General features: G+C 42.5%; 1 protein-coding gene across 4 annotated transcripts in view; it reads left to right on the top strand.

Moving 5' to 3' along the window:
• Positions 1 to 20,029, top strand: part of WARS2 (tryptophanyl tRNA synthetase 2, mitochondrial) — a 40,197-nt gene that overhangs the window by 14,028 nt on the left and 6,140 nt on the right. For all 4 annotated transcript variants that reach the window (XR_007243333.1, XM_048482798.1, XM_048482799.1 and 1 more), the window contains exons 2-4: positions 5,596 to 5,853; positions 14,992 to 15,072; positions 19,353 to 19,438. Coding sequence is in view for 3 of the 4 variants with exons in the window: in XM_048482798.1 (XP_048338755.1) it covers positions 5,596 to 5,853; positions 14,992 to 15,072; positions 19,353 to 19,438 (425 nt within the window). In the remaining variant the exon portion in view is untranslated. The remainder of the gene's footprint in view (positions 1 to 5,595; positions 5,854 to 14,991; positions 15,073 to 19,352; positions 19,439 to 20,029) is intronic.

A 20,029-nucleotide genomic window follows, 5' to 3' on the forward strand; every position in this document is an offset into this window, starting at 1 on the left:
CATTCTGGCATCACTTCTAGCATGGACCCAGAAGTGATGTCAGCATGGTGTTTCAGTGACAAGCAACTGCTCCATTATTTTTCTCCTGCTGTTGAACCAGTACCAGCAGAGGCCAGGACTTGGGGGAGAAGGCCTCCTTATTTTAGATTTGATTGTAGTGAATGATAGGGCAGAAGCCCAAATTCTTATCCCTGAAAACCAGACTCCAGTGACCATAATGTTTTCCTAGTATGGATTAAGAACGGCTTTTGAAGATCCACCCAAATCTTTCTCCTGTCAAAATCAAAGCCATGAAGCCGGGCGGTCCTCTTTGGCTAGCCGTGGCTGTCTGAGGGCTCAGGCTGAGGTTTCGTCCCCCAGCCTGGCAACCCAGAGACAGCTTGCCCTGGAGAGTCTGGGAGACGGGCCTTGGGCTGTTCGCACGCAAGGCTTTGTTGTGGCACTGTGGTATGGCCTCTTTGTCAGTAGTCTCACACACCACCTCACGAGCCCCTCTAGAGCTCCATTTCAAAAGCAGTTTGAGACACGACGTGAGTTGAAAGGAAAAATTAAAAGCATATTCTCCTGGGTGTGCGGAAGTCCCAGGATGCTGTTCATCTCCCCAGCTAAGAGCAGAACTACATTTTGGATGGCACGGAAGACTGCCTCTTCCAGCCAAATTTAGACTCCTCCACAACATGTGGTGGAATTTGCCGATGTCCTGATGATTTCACGTCCCGCAGACATTTTCCTGTCCTAGGGCTGCATGATGTTAGCTGATGGAGTCAACATTCCCTTTTTGTGGGGAGCACATTTGACCCTGGGAGAGGGGAAGAGGCCCATCATCTGGTCGTGGCCCACTCAACATGGGGGGAAGGGTTAGGGGGAGGGGAGGGTTAAGGAGGGGGAGAGGGGAAGGGGCCTGTCATCTGGTCATGGCCCGCCCACCCTGGAGGAAGGGGGAGGGAGGGAGAAAGGGTCAGCCTTCTTGCTGTGGCCCACCCCCCCTGAGGGGGATAGGGTACCCTTCTTCTATCTTTGATGGCAGCCCTTGGCAGCTGTAAGCTAGTTTTTCCAGGCTAAATTTTTAGTCTTTGCTACAGTGAGTGTACTCTTTGTGGTTTTTGTGAATGGCTGTTCAACAACAAATTTCATCTGTGCATTCTTGAATTTGAGTGTGAGCTCTGGTGAACCGTTCAATACAGACAGTAAAGTTTAATGCAGGGCTGGCCAGCCTATGGACTACAATTCCCATCAGCCAATTGGCCATCCTGGCAGAGGCCGATGGGAATTGTAGTCCATGAACATCTGGAGCACCATAGGTTGGCCACCCCTAGTTTAATGAAATCATCCAGGAAGTCACTTAGCTCTTCAGAGATGAAACTATTGGAGCTTGCTTATGATTGATGATTTAAGTGAATACTTTAAAAAATATGTTTAATGTAGATTATATCTGTGTGTTTTTTTTAAAAAAATGCCTTCAGTTATTCAGTAACTGAGTTTGAACAACCATACTTTCTGGGTTTCCTGTTTGTATCAACAATAATATTAAGAATCTTTAGAGGGAATGAGGGAAAATTGTTAATGCCTGAAATGTCCCCCCCCCCCCCAATAAGTTAGTGAAAGGCCAAGCAAAAAGCAGTAGAATAACCAAAGTGGAAATTTGGATGCTCTCTGGGAGAAAGATTAACGTTACAGAAATCTCCACTAACTCAAAACTCTTTTCTGAGGTTCTGCCTGTTTACTTTTCCGCTGTATTTAGCAGGGCTTACTCACAAGTAATTGTACTCTGGAAGACAGCAAGACACCTGGCATTTGTTCATAACTTCAAATGCTTTTCATTGAGATATTTGGTTGACTTTATTCCTTAAGAACATAAGAACTAGCCTGCTGGATCAGACCAGAGTCCATCTAGTCCAGCACTCTGCTACTCGCAGTGGCCCACCAGGTGCCTTTGGGAGCTCACATGCAGGATGTGAAAGCAAGGCCCTTCTGCTGCTGCTGCTCCCGAGCACCTGCTCTGCTAAGGCATTTGCAATCTGATATATCCACACCTCAGAATATACAAGAGGGGGGATCTGAAAGGACTTATGGGGAACGGACCATCTCATCCATTGGACCCAATTTTTTCTCATCCTGATCATTCCCTCTCCCATCACTGATTTCTCCCTCCTTCCATCCCCCATAATTTATACTGTTACTTTCTGCTTTTGACCCCCTCAGAACTATTGCTGTTACTGACTTCCCCTTTCTTTGTCTCTCCTCTTTTTAAAAAAAATGCAACACGTGCACTGATTTCCACTGCTTGTTTATTGGGGTTCCCCCCCATTCCTCCCTGCAAATCAGTTTCCACTGCCTTTTTTAAAATGCAAGTTTCCATTTTTAAATGTCCTCCCTGTAAATCTAGGGATAGCCGCAGTTTGTTAAAAAAAAACTATTCCCCTTTATTTTCATGCCAGCATTTGTGTAGATTTTTTTGATCTATCTTCTGAGGCTACCTTCAGAATTATATACAAGATTGATTTAAAACATTTCTTTATTTTAATATACTACAGAAAAATGCATGTAAGAAAAAGATACAGGTATGACCCACACTTCATTTAAAGTTTGAGGAAGGGTGCTTTACTATTTTGCCCATGACAACGACTTAGCTCTAATATTTAACAACAATAATGAGATCCGGCACGGTGTAATGATCAAGCTAAGATCTGGGAGACTCAGTTTTATTTTTTTAATTAAATAATTAATTTCAATTAATTGTATTGATTTTATGTTGTACACCGCCCGGAGCCCCATGGGGATAGGGCGGTATAGAAATATTAATTAATTAATTAATTAATTAGATTTCTATACTGCCCTATCCCTAAGGGGCTCCGGGCGGTGTACAACATAAAATCAATACAATATTTAATAGGGGAGCAAACCATACAAATCCACATCAACAATATACATAGGCTCCATCCATTTAAATAATCATTAAGACTTACTAAAATCCCATTAAAAGCAGTGATTTTTAATCCTCACGCTGTCATGGAAGGTTGCTGGGTGATCATGGGCCGGTCAATCATTTTCAGCTTAATTGCCTCACTGAGTTCTTGTGGGGGGAAAAGTGAAGAGAACGAGATAAGTGACTTTTAATCCTTATTGAGAGGAACGGCAGTTCATAAATGAAGTAGATAACTTTACTTCACTCTGCATTATAAGTGAGCGCCATGCATTACTTTGTTTGACACCGTATTACTATAGTTTGTTTGTTTAAGGTTGTGATTTTCCATTCTTTTGTTCATTTCTTGCATCTCAATAACCATCCTCTTAGCTGGCTCTGTTTTCCCTTTCCAAAATCTTTTGAAATTTTCTCTGACTTTTATGGGCTTTAAAATAAATATTCACTGTCTTTGTACATCTTCTCTATAATTTCAAGGCCAGCCTAAAGAGTCACATTTTGGCTTTATTGTAATCCTTTTCTCTGTCTTCAAGGGTTTCAGAAAATGATTTTTAAGACCTGGAATTTAGAGGAACACAATATTTATGTTATATATATGTTGTGTCTCTTTCATGGCTTTTAAATATCACAAGCTATTTCACAGAGCAGTGCTGTCCGAGTTAACGAAACAACGTTATCCTCCTTTCAACTGGGAATTTTCAGGTTTCCCTGTGACTTCAGTTTGCTAGGCCTCTGTCCGGTTTCTTCATATATATTTATCCCCCTCACATTTATATTCCCAAATAATATATTTCCAAAATTGTTTTGCTTCAGCTTTTAGTGTCAAAAATTCACCCAGTTCTTTTAGCAGGGGGTTTTCTGCTTGAAAGTGTTAATAGCATGGCATTAGATTAGATATTCGCTGTTCATAATGAGATCAAAAAACCCCACCTGCACGAAGATTCATATACATATCCTTCACTACTTCTCCAAGAAGTCAAAATCCCCAAAAGCTAATTTTATTCAAAAAGATTTTCCGTTGCCATTTGACATTCGACTGCAATATGATAAATGCTAAAACTTGAACACTTTGTCGAGAAAGGCCGAAGGGTATTGGAAGAAGGAGATAGAAAGGACATCTGGGAGAAAGAGAGAAATCAGCAGAGCGAGTGGAGCCAGAGAAGCTGAGGCAGGAAGAAAGATTTATATTCTTAATACATCTTTAATTAAAGTCATAAAGGATATATTTTATGTTAAACCAATAAAATGACTCAATAAGAAAGTAAGTATTGCGTATGCTTCAATTTTCGTTCAAATGTCCTTTTTCCCCCCATGGCTGGGTGCGTAATTTTCACCTTCCCCCGGCAACGGCTTCAAAACGTCCAGGCGTTTTACATTTCTAAGTGGAACAGATGCAGTCAATCTGCAAGCAGCTGGAAAACCTGTCTCACACCTGTTCTTCAGGGACGTCATTGGTTGCCCAGGTTTAGTTCATGGGGCTGGTTGTTACTTACAGTCCTTCGTGGCCTCGGACCCCACACCTCTTTGTCCGTGCGTGGCTGGAAGAGCTTTGTGCCTCTGCGCAAAGCCTTCTCAAGGTGCTGCACTGTAAATGGGTAAGATCAGCTGTCTGTACCGGAACGTTTTCCGTTTTGGCTCTCACCTTGTGGAAGGAGCTGTCTGAGGTGGTCAAGAGCGATTCAAGGGAACATTTTTATAAAAGGGAGTAGGGTTGTAGTAAATGGAACTGGTAAAGGAGGGACCTCCATAAAGGGTAGAAGGGTGTCGTTTATTGTAAAGTTTGTTGTATGTGTGACCTTGTTTTTACTGTGTGGTTTTCTAACGTTTGTAATACAGTTCTTATGCAGTTTATGGGGTTTTTATTGCATATTTTTGCAATGGATCGTAAACATGTAGTAGAAGTTAGCATCGATTTATCAGTGCCGTCTCCAGCTTGCGCAAGGATTCTGAGTGGCTCGGCACCACTCGCTGCAAGCATGAATACTGTGCATCTATTGGTATTTTCCACATCTAAACCTGTAAAGTACATGTGAAATTCTCATGTCTTTAAATATCTGTGCACTTTGAAGTTTCAGAAGAGTGTTTACAGCTGTTTAAAGGCATACACTCTGTACCTCCCTTCAAATACTCAAAGCGTATTGTGTCTGCTGTGTAAAGTGGGAAGCTATGGTGTCAGCTGAATAGCTCTAGACAAAAATCACCCTGGCCTGGATGGATCAGACTGGCCTGATCTCATCAGATCTCTGAAGCTAAGCAGGGTCGGCCCTCAAGGAAGTCCAGAATTACTGTGAAGAGGCAGGCAATGGCAAACCACCTCTGAACTTCTCCTGTCTTGAAAACACTGTTGGGTCACTGTAAGTCAGCTGCGACTTAATGGAACTTTTCATTGGGTTAAAATGCCTGAATTACAGACAGCATAACTCACTGCCTTGGCCCCACTGAAAGGCATGGGATTCACACACCCGCAGTGTCCCGCAGAGTGAATGTGACAGGACAAACTAGACTTCCAAGGAGATTATTCCACACTGCCTTTATTTGCTCTTTCTGCAGACAGAAAGAGGTAGACTTGTTTGTGGGTGGGTATGTACCTATGTGCAGGTGCTTCTAGATTGCTGAGGTGTGAGAGTTCAGTATATGATATTAAACAATGTTAAATTGTGGTTTGGTTACAGAAAAAGGCCCTGATGAGAATCTTCTCTGGGATTCAACCAACTGGGGTCCCTCATCTGGGCAATTACCTTGGGGCTCTCACAAACTGGGTGAAGCTACAAGAAGAATGTGACTCTGTTCTGTACAGCATCGTCGACCTCCACTCCCTCACGGTTCCAAGAGATCCGACTGTTCTTCGTACCAGCATCCTAGACGTCACAGCCGTTCTCCTGGCCTGTGGCATAAATCCAAAGAAATGCATCCTTTTCCAGCAGTCTCAGGTCAGTGTGTGTGTACGTGTGTCTGTCTTCTTAAACCCCATAGCCTCATTGTGGTGCCATGTGTGTTTGTGTGGACACAATGTGGCTGTTTGTTTATTTATTTATTATTTATTATTTTTTTATACCGCCCTACCCCCGAAGGGCTCTGGGTGGTGAACAACATAAATCGCATATACAATAACCCTTAAATACATTAAAACAGTTTAAAACGCAGCGATCAGTAAAACAAGGTCCGCAATAACCCTCATTAAAAACCTCCCCAAAGGGGGAAGAAAACGGGTCCCATAGATGTTGAGGGACCCAAAAAGATAAAGAAGAGGAGGAGGAGGAGGAGGGCATAGGGGGCACCTCCTCTGTATCTGTTCCACCTCCTCTGTATCTGAATCAGCTTTGGGTAATCTTTTAGGGCACTTCGGTCAACAGAAGTGTTGGACTGAAGCGCAGTACATGTAGGCCAGCAAAATAATGGCAGGTTTGCCATTTCCCCCCCCCCCCCCCATTAAAACAGATGAATTCAACTAAAGCAGCGGTTCTCAACCTGTGGTTCGTGACCCCTTTGGGGGTCGAATGACCCTTTCACAGGGATCGCCTAAGACCATCGGAAAACACACATTAAGACTGTGACCCACGCTACCCCATGCTTCAAGACACAATTTCATTTGTCTGTAATTAGAAATAAATATTTCACAATATATAATTGCATATTGTTTTTTGTGATTAATCACTGTGCTTTAATTATGCTCAATTTGTAACAATGGCATTTCATGGTTGGGGGTTACCCCAACATGAGGAACTGTATCAAAGGGTCGCGGCATTAGGAAGGTTGAGAACCACTGAGCTAAAGGAAGGGGGGACGGGAACCCGGAGAGAAATGCTGGCTTTAAGGGGGTGGGGGTGGGTGGGGGGGTATGGACACGTTTACCGTGAGAATCTGTCTTTGGTATATTGAAGTCAGACCTCCTGTGAGGTTATTCATGGGATAGTGGCCAACAGCTGTAGCATAAAAAAAAAAGAAAAGAAACACATTACGATGAGAATTGGTTAAAAATAAAGCAGGGAACACGAGGCCACCCCTATATTGCTTCAGAGGGGGAGTGCTGGCAACGTTTAATTCTAGATTAACACATATTGCCTCATGAGAGAGGGACAAAGCTTGTACTTTCTAGATTCTCACCAAATCCAGTGGTGGCCCCTTGCCTCTGGAATGCTTTCTGCCTTGAGTCTTGCTTTGAGTCTACGTGGTTGGCTTGGATCCCATGAACAAGTTCTGTGTGTTCCCGAAGGTCTTTGCCATAGAGCAGGCTTAATCTCATCCTAGGGCTCAGGGGAAACCACTGATCTTGTGCCAACAAAAGAAGAATTTGGATTTACCCCCCCGCTTTTCTCTCCTGTACAGTTTCAAAGGGGCTTACAAATTCTTTCTCTTCCTATCCCCACAACAAACACCCTGTCAGGTAGGTGGGGCTGAGAGAGTTCTGAGAGAACCCAAGGTCATCCAGCAGGAACGTATGAGTGTGGAAACAAATCTGGTTCACCAGATAAGACAAGGGCCCCTTCCGCACAGGCAGAATAATGCACTTTCAGTGCACTTTGCAGCCGGATTTTTCTGTGCAAAATAACAAAATCCACTTGCAAAGAATTGTGAAAGTGGATTGAAAGTGCATTATTCTGCACGTGTGGAAGGGGCCTCAGTCTCTTATGTGGAGGAATGGGGAATCAAGCCCAGTTCTCCAGATTAGAGTGCTGGTTTAAGAAGAAGTCTGCTGTGTGGCCAGACCAGCATGCCTGGAGCTTGCTTGTAGGATCCATGTTTTTAAAACACCAGGCTGAAACACTCCCCGCTCAGAGATGGTCTTTTAACCTCACTTTTCATACTCTGCTTTTCACTTGAGACTCATTTTATCAAACTTGTTTTAAGTGGCTTAGCGTTTGATGCTGTTTCAGCGCACCGAAAGGATTTTTAGTGATGATTTTATGCTGCTGTTTTATCACGTTTTCCTTCCTACGCTGTCCCGGGCAGTTTGCCTGGAGAGGCAGCACAGAGGTTTTCTAAACAAATAAACAACACGGTTTAAGATCCAGCTAGGATTATATAAAAACAGATTTTGATTTTGGTTTGTCATAGACTGGAGAATGAAGGAGAAGTCATACTCTCCTCGAACCAGCAAAGATAATGTAATAAAATTCTGTGACGCAACAGACAATAGATGTATTATTTATAACCTTTTCTATTCTTCCATATTGTATTTTCCCTTACCCTCTTACCCTTATTGACTTTCTTGACTTTCCCTTCCACCTTCCCCTTCCCTTCTCACCGATAACAAAACTCTCTTTTTAATCAATAAAGTATTTAAAAAACAACAACAAAAACATGGTTCTACCAGAGGGACTGCCCTAACCTTTTTTAAAATAATATATATTTTATTTTTTCAACATATACAAGAACAAAAAAATAAACATAAACACTTTCACACCCCACCATATCAAAACAAAACATAAACATGAAATACAGAGAGAGAAAGCAAAAAACAACAACAACCAAATAATGACTTTCTGTTGAGTCTCCTACAGGAGAGAAAGGGGAGATATAAATCCAAACTCCTCCTCCTCCTCCTCCTCCTCCTCCTCCTCCTCCTCCTCTTCTTCTTCTTCTTCTTCTTCTTCTTCTTCTTCTTCTTCTTCTTCTTCTTCTTCTTTTTCTTCTTCTTCTTCTTCTTCTTCTTCTTCTTCTTCTTCTTCTTCTTCTTCTTCTTCTTCTTCATTATTGAACTCTAATCCATTCTAGGTTCATGCATCTAGTTAAAATGGAACAATTTATCAGCTACACATTTTTATCATTTCTAATATTCTGTTTCAGTCTGCTGTTTTCTTTTAAATCTCCAATCCTGTGATTATTTCTCTTCTACCATATTTTTTCAATAGGTAGTCTGCAAAAGGTTTCCAGTCTTCTACAAACTTCTCTGTATTACTGTCCTTTATTAAGGTTGTTAATTTTGCTATTTCTGAATATTCTGTAATTTTCTGTATCCAGTCTTCCTTGTTTGGTACTTTTCCTCTCTCCATTTCCGGGTGTACAGTGTCCTTGCAGCTGTAGACCAAAACATTAAAAGCAGTCTATGTTGACTTGACATCGTCTCCCATTAATCCCAGTGGAAAAACTTCAGGCATTTTCTGCAGTTACTTTCAGAACGTTCTGCATTTCTTTAAGTATCATGTGCCAAAAATGATTTAGCCTCTGTACATAACCACCACATATGAAAAAGATCCTTCATGTTTTTGTCATTTCCAACATCTATTAGATCTACCTGTCTACATTTTTGCCATTTTTTTGGCGTCAGATACCACCTATGCATCATTTTATGATGATTTTCTTTCAGGTTATAAATCCGTTTTCTATAGTCTCTCCCACTGTTCCAGATTAATATTCCGGCCGATATTTCTGGCCCCCTTGATCATTACAGGTTTTACAAGTTCATCTTCTGTATCCCGTTCCAATAACATTTTGTATATTTTAGAAATCAGTTTCTCATCGTTTGTGCAGCCCTTACTTTCAAATTCTTTCATTTGTATGTCAAAAGCCATATTCTTTTGATCAGATCTAAATGTCTCCAATAACTGATAATAATGGAATCAGGTTTTTTTTAATAGTGTCTGTTATCTCCTCTATGGGTTTAAGTTCCTATTTGTCATTTTTAAAGTTCAGCAATTCTCGATTTTTGGGCCATTTCTCTTTCATATTCACTTCATGTTCAAGGATATCTGATCTTGAATTCCTAATTGACTCTGCAACTTAACAGGAAGAGAGAGAGAGAGGGGGGGGGGGCATGCGCAACTTCTTTGTACATTGGTATAAGGAAGTTTGCCACACATGTTACCCAAAATGGCCCTCCGCACTGCTACAGCCTTAGGTTGGCTACACACACCACTTCTGCTCCCTGCAATGTCAATTTCCTTGTGTGTCTGTTCAAGGAAGTTGCTGTGCCGGGGTTCAATTGCCAGCACACCGTGAAGGCTTCCTGCATAATCAGCCAGTGTTTTGAACCACTGCATACTAGATTTGTGCCTTTTCCCTAGATGTTTTTGTTCATATGTTACAAGCAGCATGTCTGTGTGACTTATCATAGGGGGTAAAATTGTAGAACTGGCTGGTATCTGGCAAAGTGCATGACTCCTGCAGGCACTAGAAAAACTGCTTGATTGCAACAAACATAACTTGGCTCACTTTTATTCCCCCGTTAAATCACTAAGAATGCTTGGTTGGCCATCTGACTGGTTTCTGGTCCTTGTTTGTTGGAGGGTGGAAGAGGGATGAGGTATCAACAATTCTTTGTTTTTGGAAATGTGACAAATTATGGACTAGGAAAATGGATCCTTCAGATAGAGCAACGTGGAAATGACTCGTGATGATTAGAATGTGCGTTGAACAGTTGCCAGGCTGAATATGAAGACCTGAGTCAGGAAAGCCCATTAAAAAACTAATCGGCCAGATTTACGGGCCCATTTAAGTGCTCGTCCCTTTTATTCAGAGGAAATAATGATCCTTTCCCCTAAAAAGCACCTGCTTTGGATGTCCCTTATCTTTCTCATCATCACTTGCCAGTGACCCGATCTTTGGGGCTCGGGAAATGGTGGGTGAGCCCCAGATTTGTGTATTTGTCTCTCTTCCCTCACACACACACAACCTCCCTCCCTGTTTCCAGCTTACAAGCACTGCCAGCAATGGCACTAGAGTGGCCAGAACTGGGCTCTGTGCTTTGAAAAGGGCTTATGATAGGGTTGTTGTTGTCTTTTAAGGGAAATGTGAAACTGTGTCGGTTGTCAACTCAAGTGCAAATTGCGTTCTTCCCAAAATTGAACAGGAGGAGAGCAGGCTTTGGAGACCCCGGTTTGTCTCTGTTAATTGAATTGGTTTCTGGAGTCTCTCACAGCTACGCAACGATGCTTTCCGTCAGATGCTTTCCTGCATACGGCTTCCCAACTTTCTAGCTCTTTCTTCCCATTGCCTTCCAGTTGCAAATGGAGGTTTCCTCTGCTCCTCACTGGATACCGTTTCCCTTTCAGCAGCCATTTTGTACGCACACATTTGCACGCTTTATCATCTTTTGTTGCCTTGTGTGGTGCCTACTAGCTAGGCGACCATTTTTCAGAACTTGCCCTCAGCGGCTGGATGGGGGTCAGCAGATCTCTAGATAGGAAGGGCTTTTTAGAACTTCCGTGGTCGCTCAAACTGCATTCCTGATACCTTGGCTGAGACGGAGACTGTATGTGAGGAAATTGAGATTCATCTTGCCCCAGATATCAAAATAGAATATCGTTCTAGGACACACAGCTTCCTTCGCTGGCACAGCTGTCAGGTTTGTGAACAGCATTTGGGGGGGAAAACACATTTCATTTGTTTTCATTGGGTGATTATGGCTACCTTTCCTAATTTATTCAAGTTTTTCTTCTGCAAGTCTCCCATTTCTTCTCCTTTCATACGTGAGTGGTTGAGGTTTTTTCTGTCATCGGGACCTAAAGTTCAGAGGGAGAGAGAGAGAATGAAATAAATGAATGGGACTTTTGGAGTCAAGTTGATAGACATTTGTTCATTTGAGTAGCGGACTATTTGGGGGCAGATTCCAAAATCGCTGCCACGGTGTAGCAAAACAGCTACACACAATGGGTGCTTGGTTGTTTTCTGCTGAGGGGTTGGCACTTAAAATAAGTCAAACGAACATATGCAATGTAAACAATGTCCGACAAAAGAATGCATTGCACACACGGGCATAGGCTATGCAAATTTGAAAACGCAACTGAACGCGTGAGGCATTTGAGAAGTTGGAAACACGCTACATACGTTCAAAATTGCTGGACTTTGGCTATCTATTACTAGTGGATTATTGATTGTGCATTTTCCGTTACGTTTGAAGACTGATATTTGACACAGGAATAAGCACGTGAATTGAATCATGTAGGCAAGACGCCACCTTATGAATGAAATGGGAAGGGGGTTCTAAGTTGACTAATTCTGAACTTTAAAATAGTCTGAACATTAAAATAATTTTGTTATATTCACATGTTACTGTTATGGAATTGGTGATCACACAAGATTGTGTACTATATGTGATATGATATAGATATGTTCCTTTAAGTTTGCATAACCTACCCAAGAGTGCGATGCGTTCTTTTGTCGGACTTAAAAGAAGTCAGCCGGGAAGCATTCTTTTTGACGTAAAAATGAAAAACAAAAACAGCTCCTTCCCCCTCCTCCTCTGGATTCTCATTCCTCAGAGAAATAAAGTTCCGTACAGGGACACATTCCATCTTATCTATTTTAGGCATCTCTTGAGTAGAAATAAAAACATGTTTGGGCTGGGATTATTAGTAACTGACTTCTTATTTTTGAAAAAAATGCCCCCCTCCCCGGCTGATTAACTTGTCGAGTGACTAAAATTCATTCATTCGGCCTTTATTTAACATAACCGATATAAAATCACATCAAAATACAAACTTGTAACATATAGCAAATAGAGTTGGTTCATACATACTATTGCTTATGGGACACTTCCAATAGAAAATTTGCAGACATTTTGCAGATTGTAGCATCAGAGTTATTTAATAAAAACAATAATTTGCTTGGTTCATCTAGCTCGCTAGGTATCATAGAAAGCAACCCAGAGTATTTAATTCTAATACTTACCGATTTGGGACAACAGAACAGTTGGTGAGTTAATGTTTCTAATTGGTTTGCATCACACGAGCACACCCTTTTGCTCATTTCTAGATTGTTATATCTACCACGTAGTATAGCAGAAAAGAAAACATTGAAGTGAGCGAGTGAAAAAACTCCTCTCTGGTCTGGATTGGTCAGATGATACAAATAGGAGGCCATTCTGTTATGTTGTAAAGGGATTGATAGATGTAGAGGAGAGCAAGTTTTCCTTGCGAGTGACTAAAATAAATACTGATCAAACACTCAAAAAAGGCAAGGATGCGTCTTTATGCTGTGGTGGAAAGCAGGGGAAGGAAGAGAATGAAGGCGACAGCGCTACACGCATGCTTACTTGGGAGTAAGTAGCACCAAAATTAGTGGGACTCCTTGTTAAAAAAAATAGAAGAAGGTACTGCTCATCTGGAGCTCCTCAGCTGGACAAAAGGCTTTGCACTGATTCTGTCAGACTAGATCCATAAGTGCCATAGAAAGATTCCTCAAACTATAGAAGACACCTGGAAGGGCCCCAGGCTGCAAAAGTGGAAGAACCTTGGGTTGTAATTATTATTAATGGAATCTGGATAAGTTTTTTTCCTAGAAGCTCTCCCCTTTTGTTTCACTCTTGTCCATTGAAACCTCTACTGCTCTCCTGGCTTTGGAGAGAAAGGATGCTGGTCAGAGATCTTCCCTTGATTCAGTACTTGTACATTTCCCCCACACAACAAACACAGGGCAAGAGACCCTTACCCTCTTGCTTGGTCAAGAAAAGAAGTGCTCTAAGTTCCCGGTGCTGTGTAGTAGAGCCTCTAAGGCAGGGGTCCCCAAACTACGGCCCGGGGGGCCAAATGTGGCCCCCTGAAGGCATTTATCCGGCCCGCCAGGCATGGCGGCGATGGCTCCATTGAAGTGCAGTGGGGGCTCAAGGGAGAGGAGGAACCGGCCCCAACGGCTGTTATGATGGCACCCCCAAATCTCCATGAATTTTCTGACCCAGAGTTGGAAACCTTACATGTGGCAACGCCTGCTCCGCCCTTCCCTCTCAGCTACTCCATGTGTTGCTCTCAGGCTTTTTGTTCCGCCTCACTCCCATTGCCATCAGCCAGGCTGGCGAATCGCTCGCTGGCTGCTAGGGAGGAAAGAACCCAGGAAGATACCTGATCCTGGGTTAGATGGAATGTTTCATTGGGAAAGTTCTGCTTTTTTTTTTTTTTTACAGGGGAAGGTATTTCACAGCCTCCCCAACAATATTTGGAGCCCACCCTGTACTTGACATACTTTGGTCACTGTTCTAAAAATAGACCATGACAGAAAGGCTGAAAGGTGAAATCAAACATTTTACAAGCATTTGTGCATTGGAATTTGTTCATAGTTTTTTTTAGTCCGGCCCTCCAACAGTCTGAGGGACAGTGAACTGGCCCCCTGTTTAAAAAGTTTGGGGACCCCTGCTCTAAGGTTATCTTGCTTAATTCTTCATTCTCTTTGCTCATGGTGCATCGGTTGCCTTGGCTGCATGACTTAACTCTGCACTTAACAAAGACCAGATGCTGCGTTAAGTTGCAGGATTCAGCACGACTTTTCCTTGGAATGGAACCTCAGAATGATACTTGATTTCATGTGAGTGTCAAATCAGTTCACCCAGGTGCAATAAAAACTTTAATTACTTATGCCCTTTAGTGGGTTTCCTATTTAAGAATTCCCCCCCCCACAAACTATTTATGAAACTCTGAGTCTTACCTTAGTGTCTGTAATCTTGCAAAATTTGCTTTGTTGGTTGCTACGATTAGAGCTGTCTTCATGTAAGTCAGTGGTGGGTCATGCCAGAATGATAATTTTATGCTATAGCCCTCTCCCTGTAAATTTGATTCTTCTCCTTCATTAACTGTTGCAATATTTTATGTGATTTTTATATTTGATTCCGTCAGTGACAAACTTTGACCTTTTTTAAATGTACATTTGCTAAGAGAGAATGGGAAACAGTTAATATTTCTTGAATTTTAAAGCATAAGAAGATTCAGATTTGTTGATTAGCTCTGACCTCCACAGCATGAGTCAAAGGAGGAAAGGTATTTTTTATAGATGTCCAAATTTGCCAAAGTTAAACTGTCCTGGAAAGCTCAAATGTTTTCTCAGCATCTCTAGAGTGAAACAGGAATTTGTTTTTTGAGAGTCGAGATTGGAGTGATAGAACTACCCCATCCTTTGTTCAGTTGAAATTCTGCTCAAACAAGGCATGCAGGTTTTTAAGGAGTAAAGAAACCTAGAAGACCTGTGATCCGATGCAATAGTAGAATAAAATCTGTGCACCGTGGCTACCGTTGTCTGGGGATGAAATTGTTTTAACGTTTTTGGATGTTAACTTGTCTTTGAAAGCGGAGAGGAGATGCTGCCAGCGGCTGTATGCTTACTAGAAACATGCCGCCACTCACCTTATATCTGGTTTGTTTCAGGTGCCTGAACATGCACAGTTGGGGTGGATTCTGGGGTGTTTCACAAGCATACCACAACTGCAACACTTTCCACAGTGGAAGGTAAGGTTTCATAGAACTAAACTTGACTAAATTCTTGGCTAACTTTGACAGTCCTTGTTAAAACCGGGTTTTGCTCAGATTTAGTGGAGTCAGTCGTTCTATGTATTGGGGGAAGTTAACCAGCAGCTCTTGGGAACTATGAATCTCAGGCCCCTTCCACACATGCAGAATAATGCATTTTCAATCCACTTCCAATGCACTTTGTAGCTGGATTTTACTATGCGGGATAGCAAAATCCACTTGCGAACAATGGTGAAAGTGGATTGAAAGTGCATTATTCTGCATGTGCGGAAGGAGCCTTAGAGACCAGTGGCACATTAGAGACCAACAAAATTTGCGGGGGGTGGGGGGGGGGTGGGCGGAGGGATAGACTTTTGAGAGTCAAAGCTGTTGAAAAGAGCTTTGAGTCACAGAAGCGCAAACCCCAACATTTTGTTGGTCTCTGAGATGATACTGGACATGAATACTCTTCTTTTACAGACCAACACAGCCACCCTCAGAGGTTCCCTTAAAATAGATTCAGTTCGGCTATATCTTTAAACACACATTTTATTAGTGCCATTGCCCAATTAAAATTCATACAATTAACAATTTTTTCTTTAATACATTGACTTGATAGAACACACTGGCATATGAATAGAATTGGTAGTTCTGAACCCCCAACGGCCTGCTGCCTGTGTCCTTTGTTGTATTCTTATTGCGCCTTTCAGCCAGAGCGGACTGCAAGATGTTCATTAGCGAAGAACGGGCCATGAACGGGAACTCGAATGCCATTTTTTCTGGCTTCAAACCAACTCCCTTGTTCCCATTTGAAGAATGTTGTGTTCATGTTGGATGAGCGGAAGGCATGTCATGGTGAATTCCATCTTAGAAGAGGCATTTCCTTTTGTCAAGGAGAATGCCTCCTCTGAGTGAGGCCTCCCCTCTTATCAGGGAGAATGCCTCTTCTGAGAGAGGCCCCTTGCCCACATTTTTAAAAAGGTTGCATATTAAATCTGAAGGCCACAAAAACAATGGGAAGAACCATTGCGCTGTCTCAGTTATTCAGCTTATTCAAAAGCGCCCCCCCTCCACCCCCAAACTATTTGTTGAATAATTTGAACATCAAAGGTTAACAAATCTAAGGAAAAAAGGGAAAGGCGCAACCAAAAGCATACAGGGTACATTAATAAGGTTGCACAAAGATTGGCATGCGCCTCAACAGTTAATTATGAGTCATCAGAGCAGTGTTTATTGAGATAGTAAAGTTACCAAAATAAATAACACCTTTTTATAGCATTGTCAGAGTAAACATAAGTCTGAACGTTAAATTGTGTGTTTTCTTTTTAAATTCTATTTCATTCTGCTTATTTTCTATCTTGTCAGGAGCTGGTTTCTCCTTTTTTCATTATTTAAGGGATTGTAATCTCTGCTTATTTTTCTCTGATTTATATTTCCATGTGAAGATCGCAGTTTATCTTATTTGTACTCAGTCCTGCATCTGATATTTAGATTGTTGTTTCCATACACGGTTAACATGAAGTTTTGTTTGGGAACCAGTATCTTCTCAGTAGTCTTCTCAGTGCTACAGTTCCTAAAGAGACAACTCACAATTCAGACTTCTGTTTCCTCTGACAACGTTGTAAAAAGATGTTGTTTCCTTTGGTGAATTTGCTATATGAATAAACATGGCTCTGATGAATAATAACTGACCGGAGGTTAACAAAGCAGAATTTGCATTGAACAGATTTGTGTGCATCTATATTCTGGATATTGTATGCATTATTTTACTCCAGTGAGAAAGTCTCCAGTGTAGATTTCACAAGTGAGTGACTTGTGAAAGGGCCTGATTCTGTGCGCTCGTGTCATTGTGTCTGTATTTGTAAGATTCCCTGACCTTCAATAGACCCCCAGTTTCTTCATTTCTTTACTTATGTTGATGTACAAGTGGCATACTGGAGGGGGAAGTTTGTGCACACTTCTCATACTGTACATATCTCACACCCTATCTAGCCTTCTCACTCTGCTTGCTGAACTTTGCTTGTGGGAGGCACACGCAGAAATCCTGCGGGGGCCCCCCCCTCCCCAAAGGCTCCATGCTCTGTGCACTTCTTGTCTACGCAAAAGATGAAGCGGGAAAGAAAGCACAGTCGAATCTATAGGGGTGTTATTTGAAGGACAACAGGTTTATTTGGTATATATAATCCTGTCAAGCAAAGTTGCGGGCAAAAATGTGGATTGTGCGGCACGTCAAATTAGAATAGTTATCTGTCAAAAGACCAGCCGTTTTACCTCAGAAGTTCATGAAAACATAAACGGAACTTTTCTTAACTTGAGAGAGAGATATACAATATATACACAGTATCACAAATAATAGTTATATTCACTGCTAATGGTTTGTTACAGTTTGGTTGCGTTGCAATATCTTTTAGTCTAGTCAGAGCCCATTTCTATATCATTTGGTTTACAGCAGTATACAGAGCACAATCTTTTCTCTCAGTAAGTCAGTCAGTCAGTCTCAGAGAGTGTGTGTGAGGGAACAGAACACTACCAACGGATTTTAACTGTCACCTTTAGAATGTCCGTGCAGCTTCCCAGAATTCCATGCTGCTCTTGCTGCTGCCGCATGCAAAGCAAGGCTGGAAATTCCTATGTTATTCTCTTTCTGAAATGGATCATGCCCTGATTTTTTTCCCCTCACAGAAGGCAAAATATATGTTTCCTATCCTATCGTTAAATGCACACATTCGTGGACTCAAACGTGATATTAAAACTTTGAACCAGTCTGACCCATCCTATTTTCGGAAGAATATAAGAACCCTCCTGGATCAAATGAGCGGTGCATCTAGTCCAGCATCGGTCTCATGCAGCAGCCCCAAAACACAACAAAAGGGTATAGTGTGAGGCAGTAACTTAAAATAAACACCAGAACCTTATACGTAGGCTGCAGCAATATACAAGGTAAACATCCATCCAAGCAACGGGTGTGTATTTATTAACCAAACGACATGCGAAATAAAAACAGGCGGATCTGCAAAAGACACGGTGCAGTTCTCAATGTCCTCTAAGAGAATCATCTATGACAGAGCCGGTCTCAGATACCGATCTGGCGAACAGTGTCCAGAGAGACCAAAGTCATGCAAGCTCCCATGATAGTCCAGGACCAGTATTTCAGTATGTTTTCTTCTCTGAAATCCAAGTGCAATCAAGCACATCTGCCTGGCACTTAGCCCCATTTGGTGGCGATACAGCTATAAGATTGCATTTAATTTTTACTATATATATCCCAAAGATAGTGATTTCAGAATATTATGGGAAAGCCTGAAATATTGCACTGAGGATGTGGACTGGCATCCATGAAACAAGTAAACACCAGGGAGCTTGGACAAGCGGGCGGGCGTAGCTAGGGAAAATGGAGCCCGGTGCAAAATCTGAGTTTTGCTGCCCCCCATGTTCGTTTGTGTTTTTTGTATTTTTTTAGTGTTTTTTCAGTTTTAAGCCTGCAGAGGGTGCAATTTTTAGGCTAGCAGCATCAAAATTTCCGGGTATCTTTAGGAGACTATCCTGATGATACCAGCCAGTTTTGGTGAAGTTTGGTTCAGGGGGTCCAAAGTTATGGACTCTCAAAAGTGTAGCCCCAATCTCCTATTAGCTCCCCTTGGAAAAAATGAGGGATGGGGGCACCCCTTTGGGAGTCCATAACTTTGGACCCCCTGAACCAAACCTCACCTAAATTGGGTGGTGTCATCAGGAGAGTCCCCCGAAAACTCCCTGAAATTTTGGTACTGCTAGCCTAAAAACTGAAAAACCCCAAAAAATAAAAAAACAGACCTGAAATTTTGGCTGCCCCCCTGGCGCTTGCCCAGTGCAACGCACACACACCGGCCCTCTTGTAGCTATGCCAATGGATGGGATGGGATGGATGGATATGTGTGTGCCAGTGGGGTGTAGCGGTTAAGAGAGGTAGACTCCAGTCTGGAGAACTGCGTTTATTTCTGCACTCCTCCACATGAGTGGCAGACTCTAACCTGGAGAACTGGATTTCTTTCCCTCCTTCCACACATGCAGCCTCCTGGGTGACTTTGGACTAGTCACAGTTCTCTCTGAGGTGTCTCAACCTCACCTACTTCACAAGGTGCCTGTTTGGGGGTGGGGGAGATGATTGTAAGCTGCTTTGAGACTCCTTTTGGCAGAGAAAAGGGTGTGAAAACCCACACTTCTTCCACACTTTTTCTTGATGAAAGACTCTTGAGCTCACTCAAGATCTGATGTTCTTCTCTCCTTCTTCTCTTTGGAAACAGACAAAGAGTGCCAGCCAGATGAATGAAGGAACAGCTGGTCTGTTCACCTACCCAGTCCTTCAAGCGGCAGATATTCTTCTGTACAAGTAAGGTTCCGGATGCTCTGGTTATCTGCTCCCGACTGTTGATTCCCTGATGGCAGGAAAGGGTTGTCAGCTGAGATGGCTGGGGTGGAATGGCTTTGCAGCAGTTTGGTCATGATACAGTTGCCTCTGGGATCTGCACCAATGCGCTGTCTGTGGTGGGCTCTTGACTTAGGCAATGCAGTTTTCAGGGCAACCCTGGACTTCACTGGTGGCCTCCCATCCAAGTACTAACCAGGGTTGACCCATGGATGGATGGATGGATGGATGGATGGATGGATGGATGGATGGATGGATGGATGGATGGATGGATGGATGGATGGATGGATGGATGGATGGATGGATGGATGGATGGATGGATGGATGGATGGATGGATGGATGGATGGATGGATGGATGGATGGATGGATGGATGGATGGATGGATGGATGGATGGATGGATGGATGGATGGATGGATGGATGGATGGATGGATGGATGGATGGATGGATGGATGGATGGATGGATGGATGGATGGATGGATGGATGGATGGATGGATGGATGGATGGATGGATGGATGGATGGATGGATGGATGGATGGATGGATGGATGGATG

The sequence above is a fragment of the Sphaerodactylus townsendi genome, unplaced genomic scaffold, assembly GCF_021028975.2.
Source record: "Sphaerodactylus townsendi isolate TG3544 unplaced genomic scaffold, MPM_Stown_v2.3 scaffold_23, whole genome shotgun sequence".
NCBI lineage: Eukaryota > Metazoa > Chordata > Lepidosauria > Squamata > Sphaerodactylidae > Sphaerodactylus > Sphaerodactylus townsendi.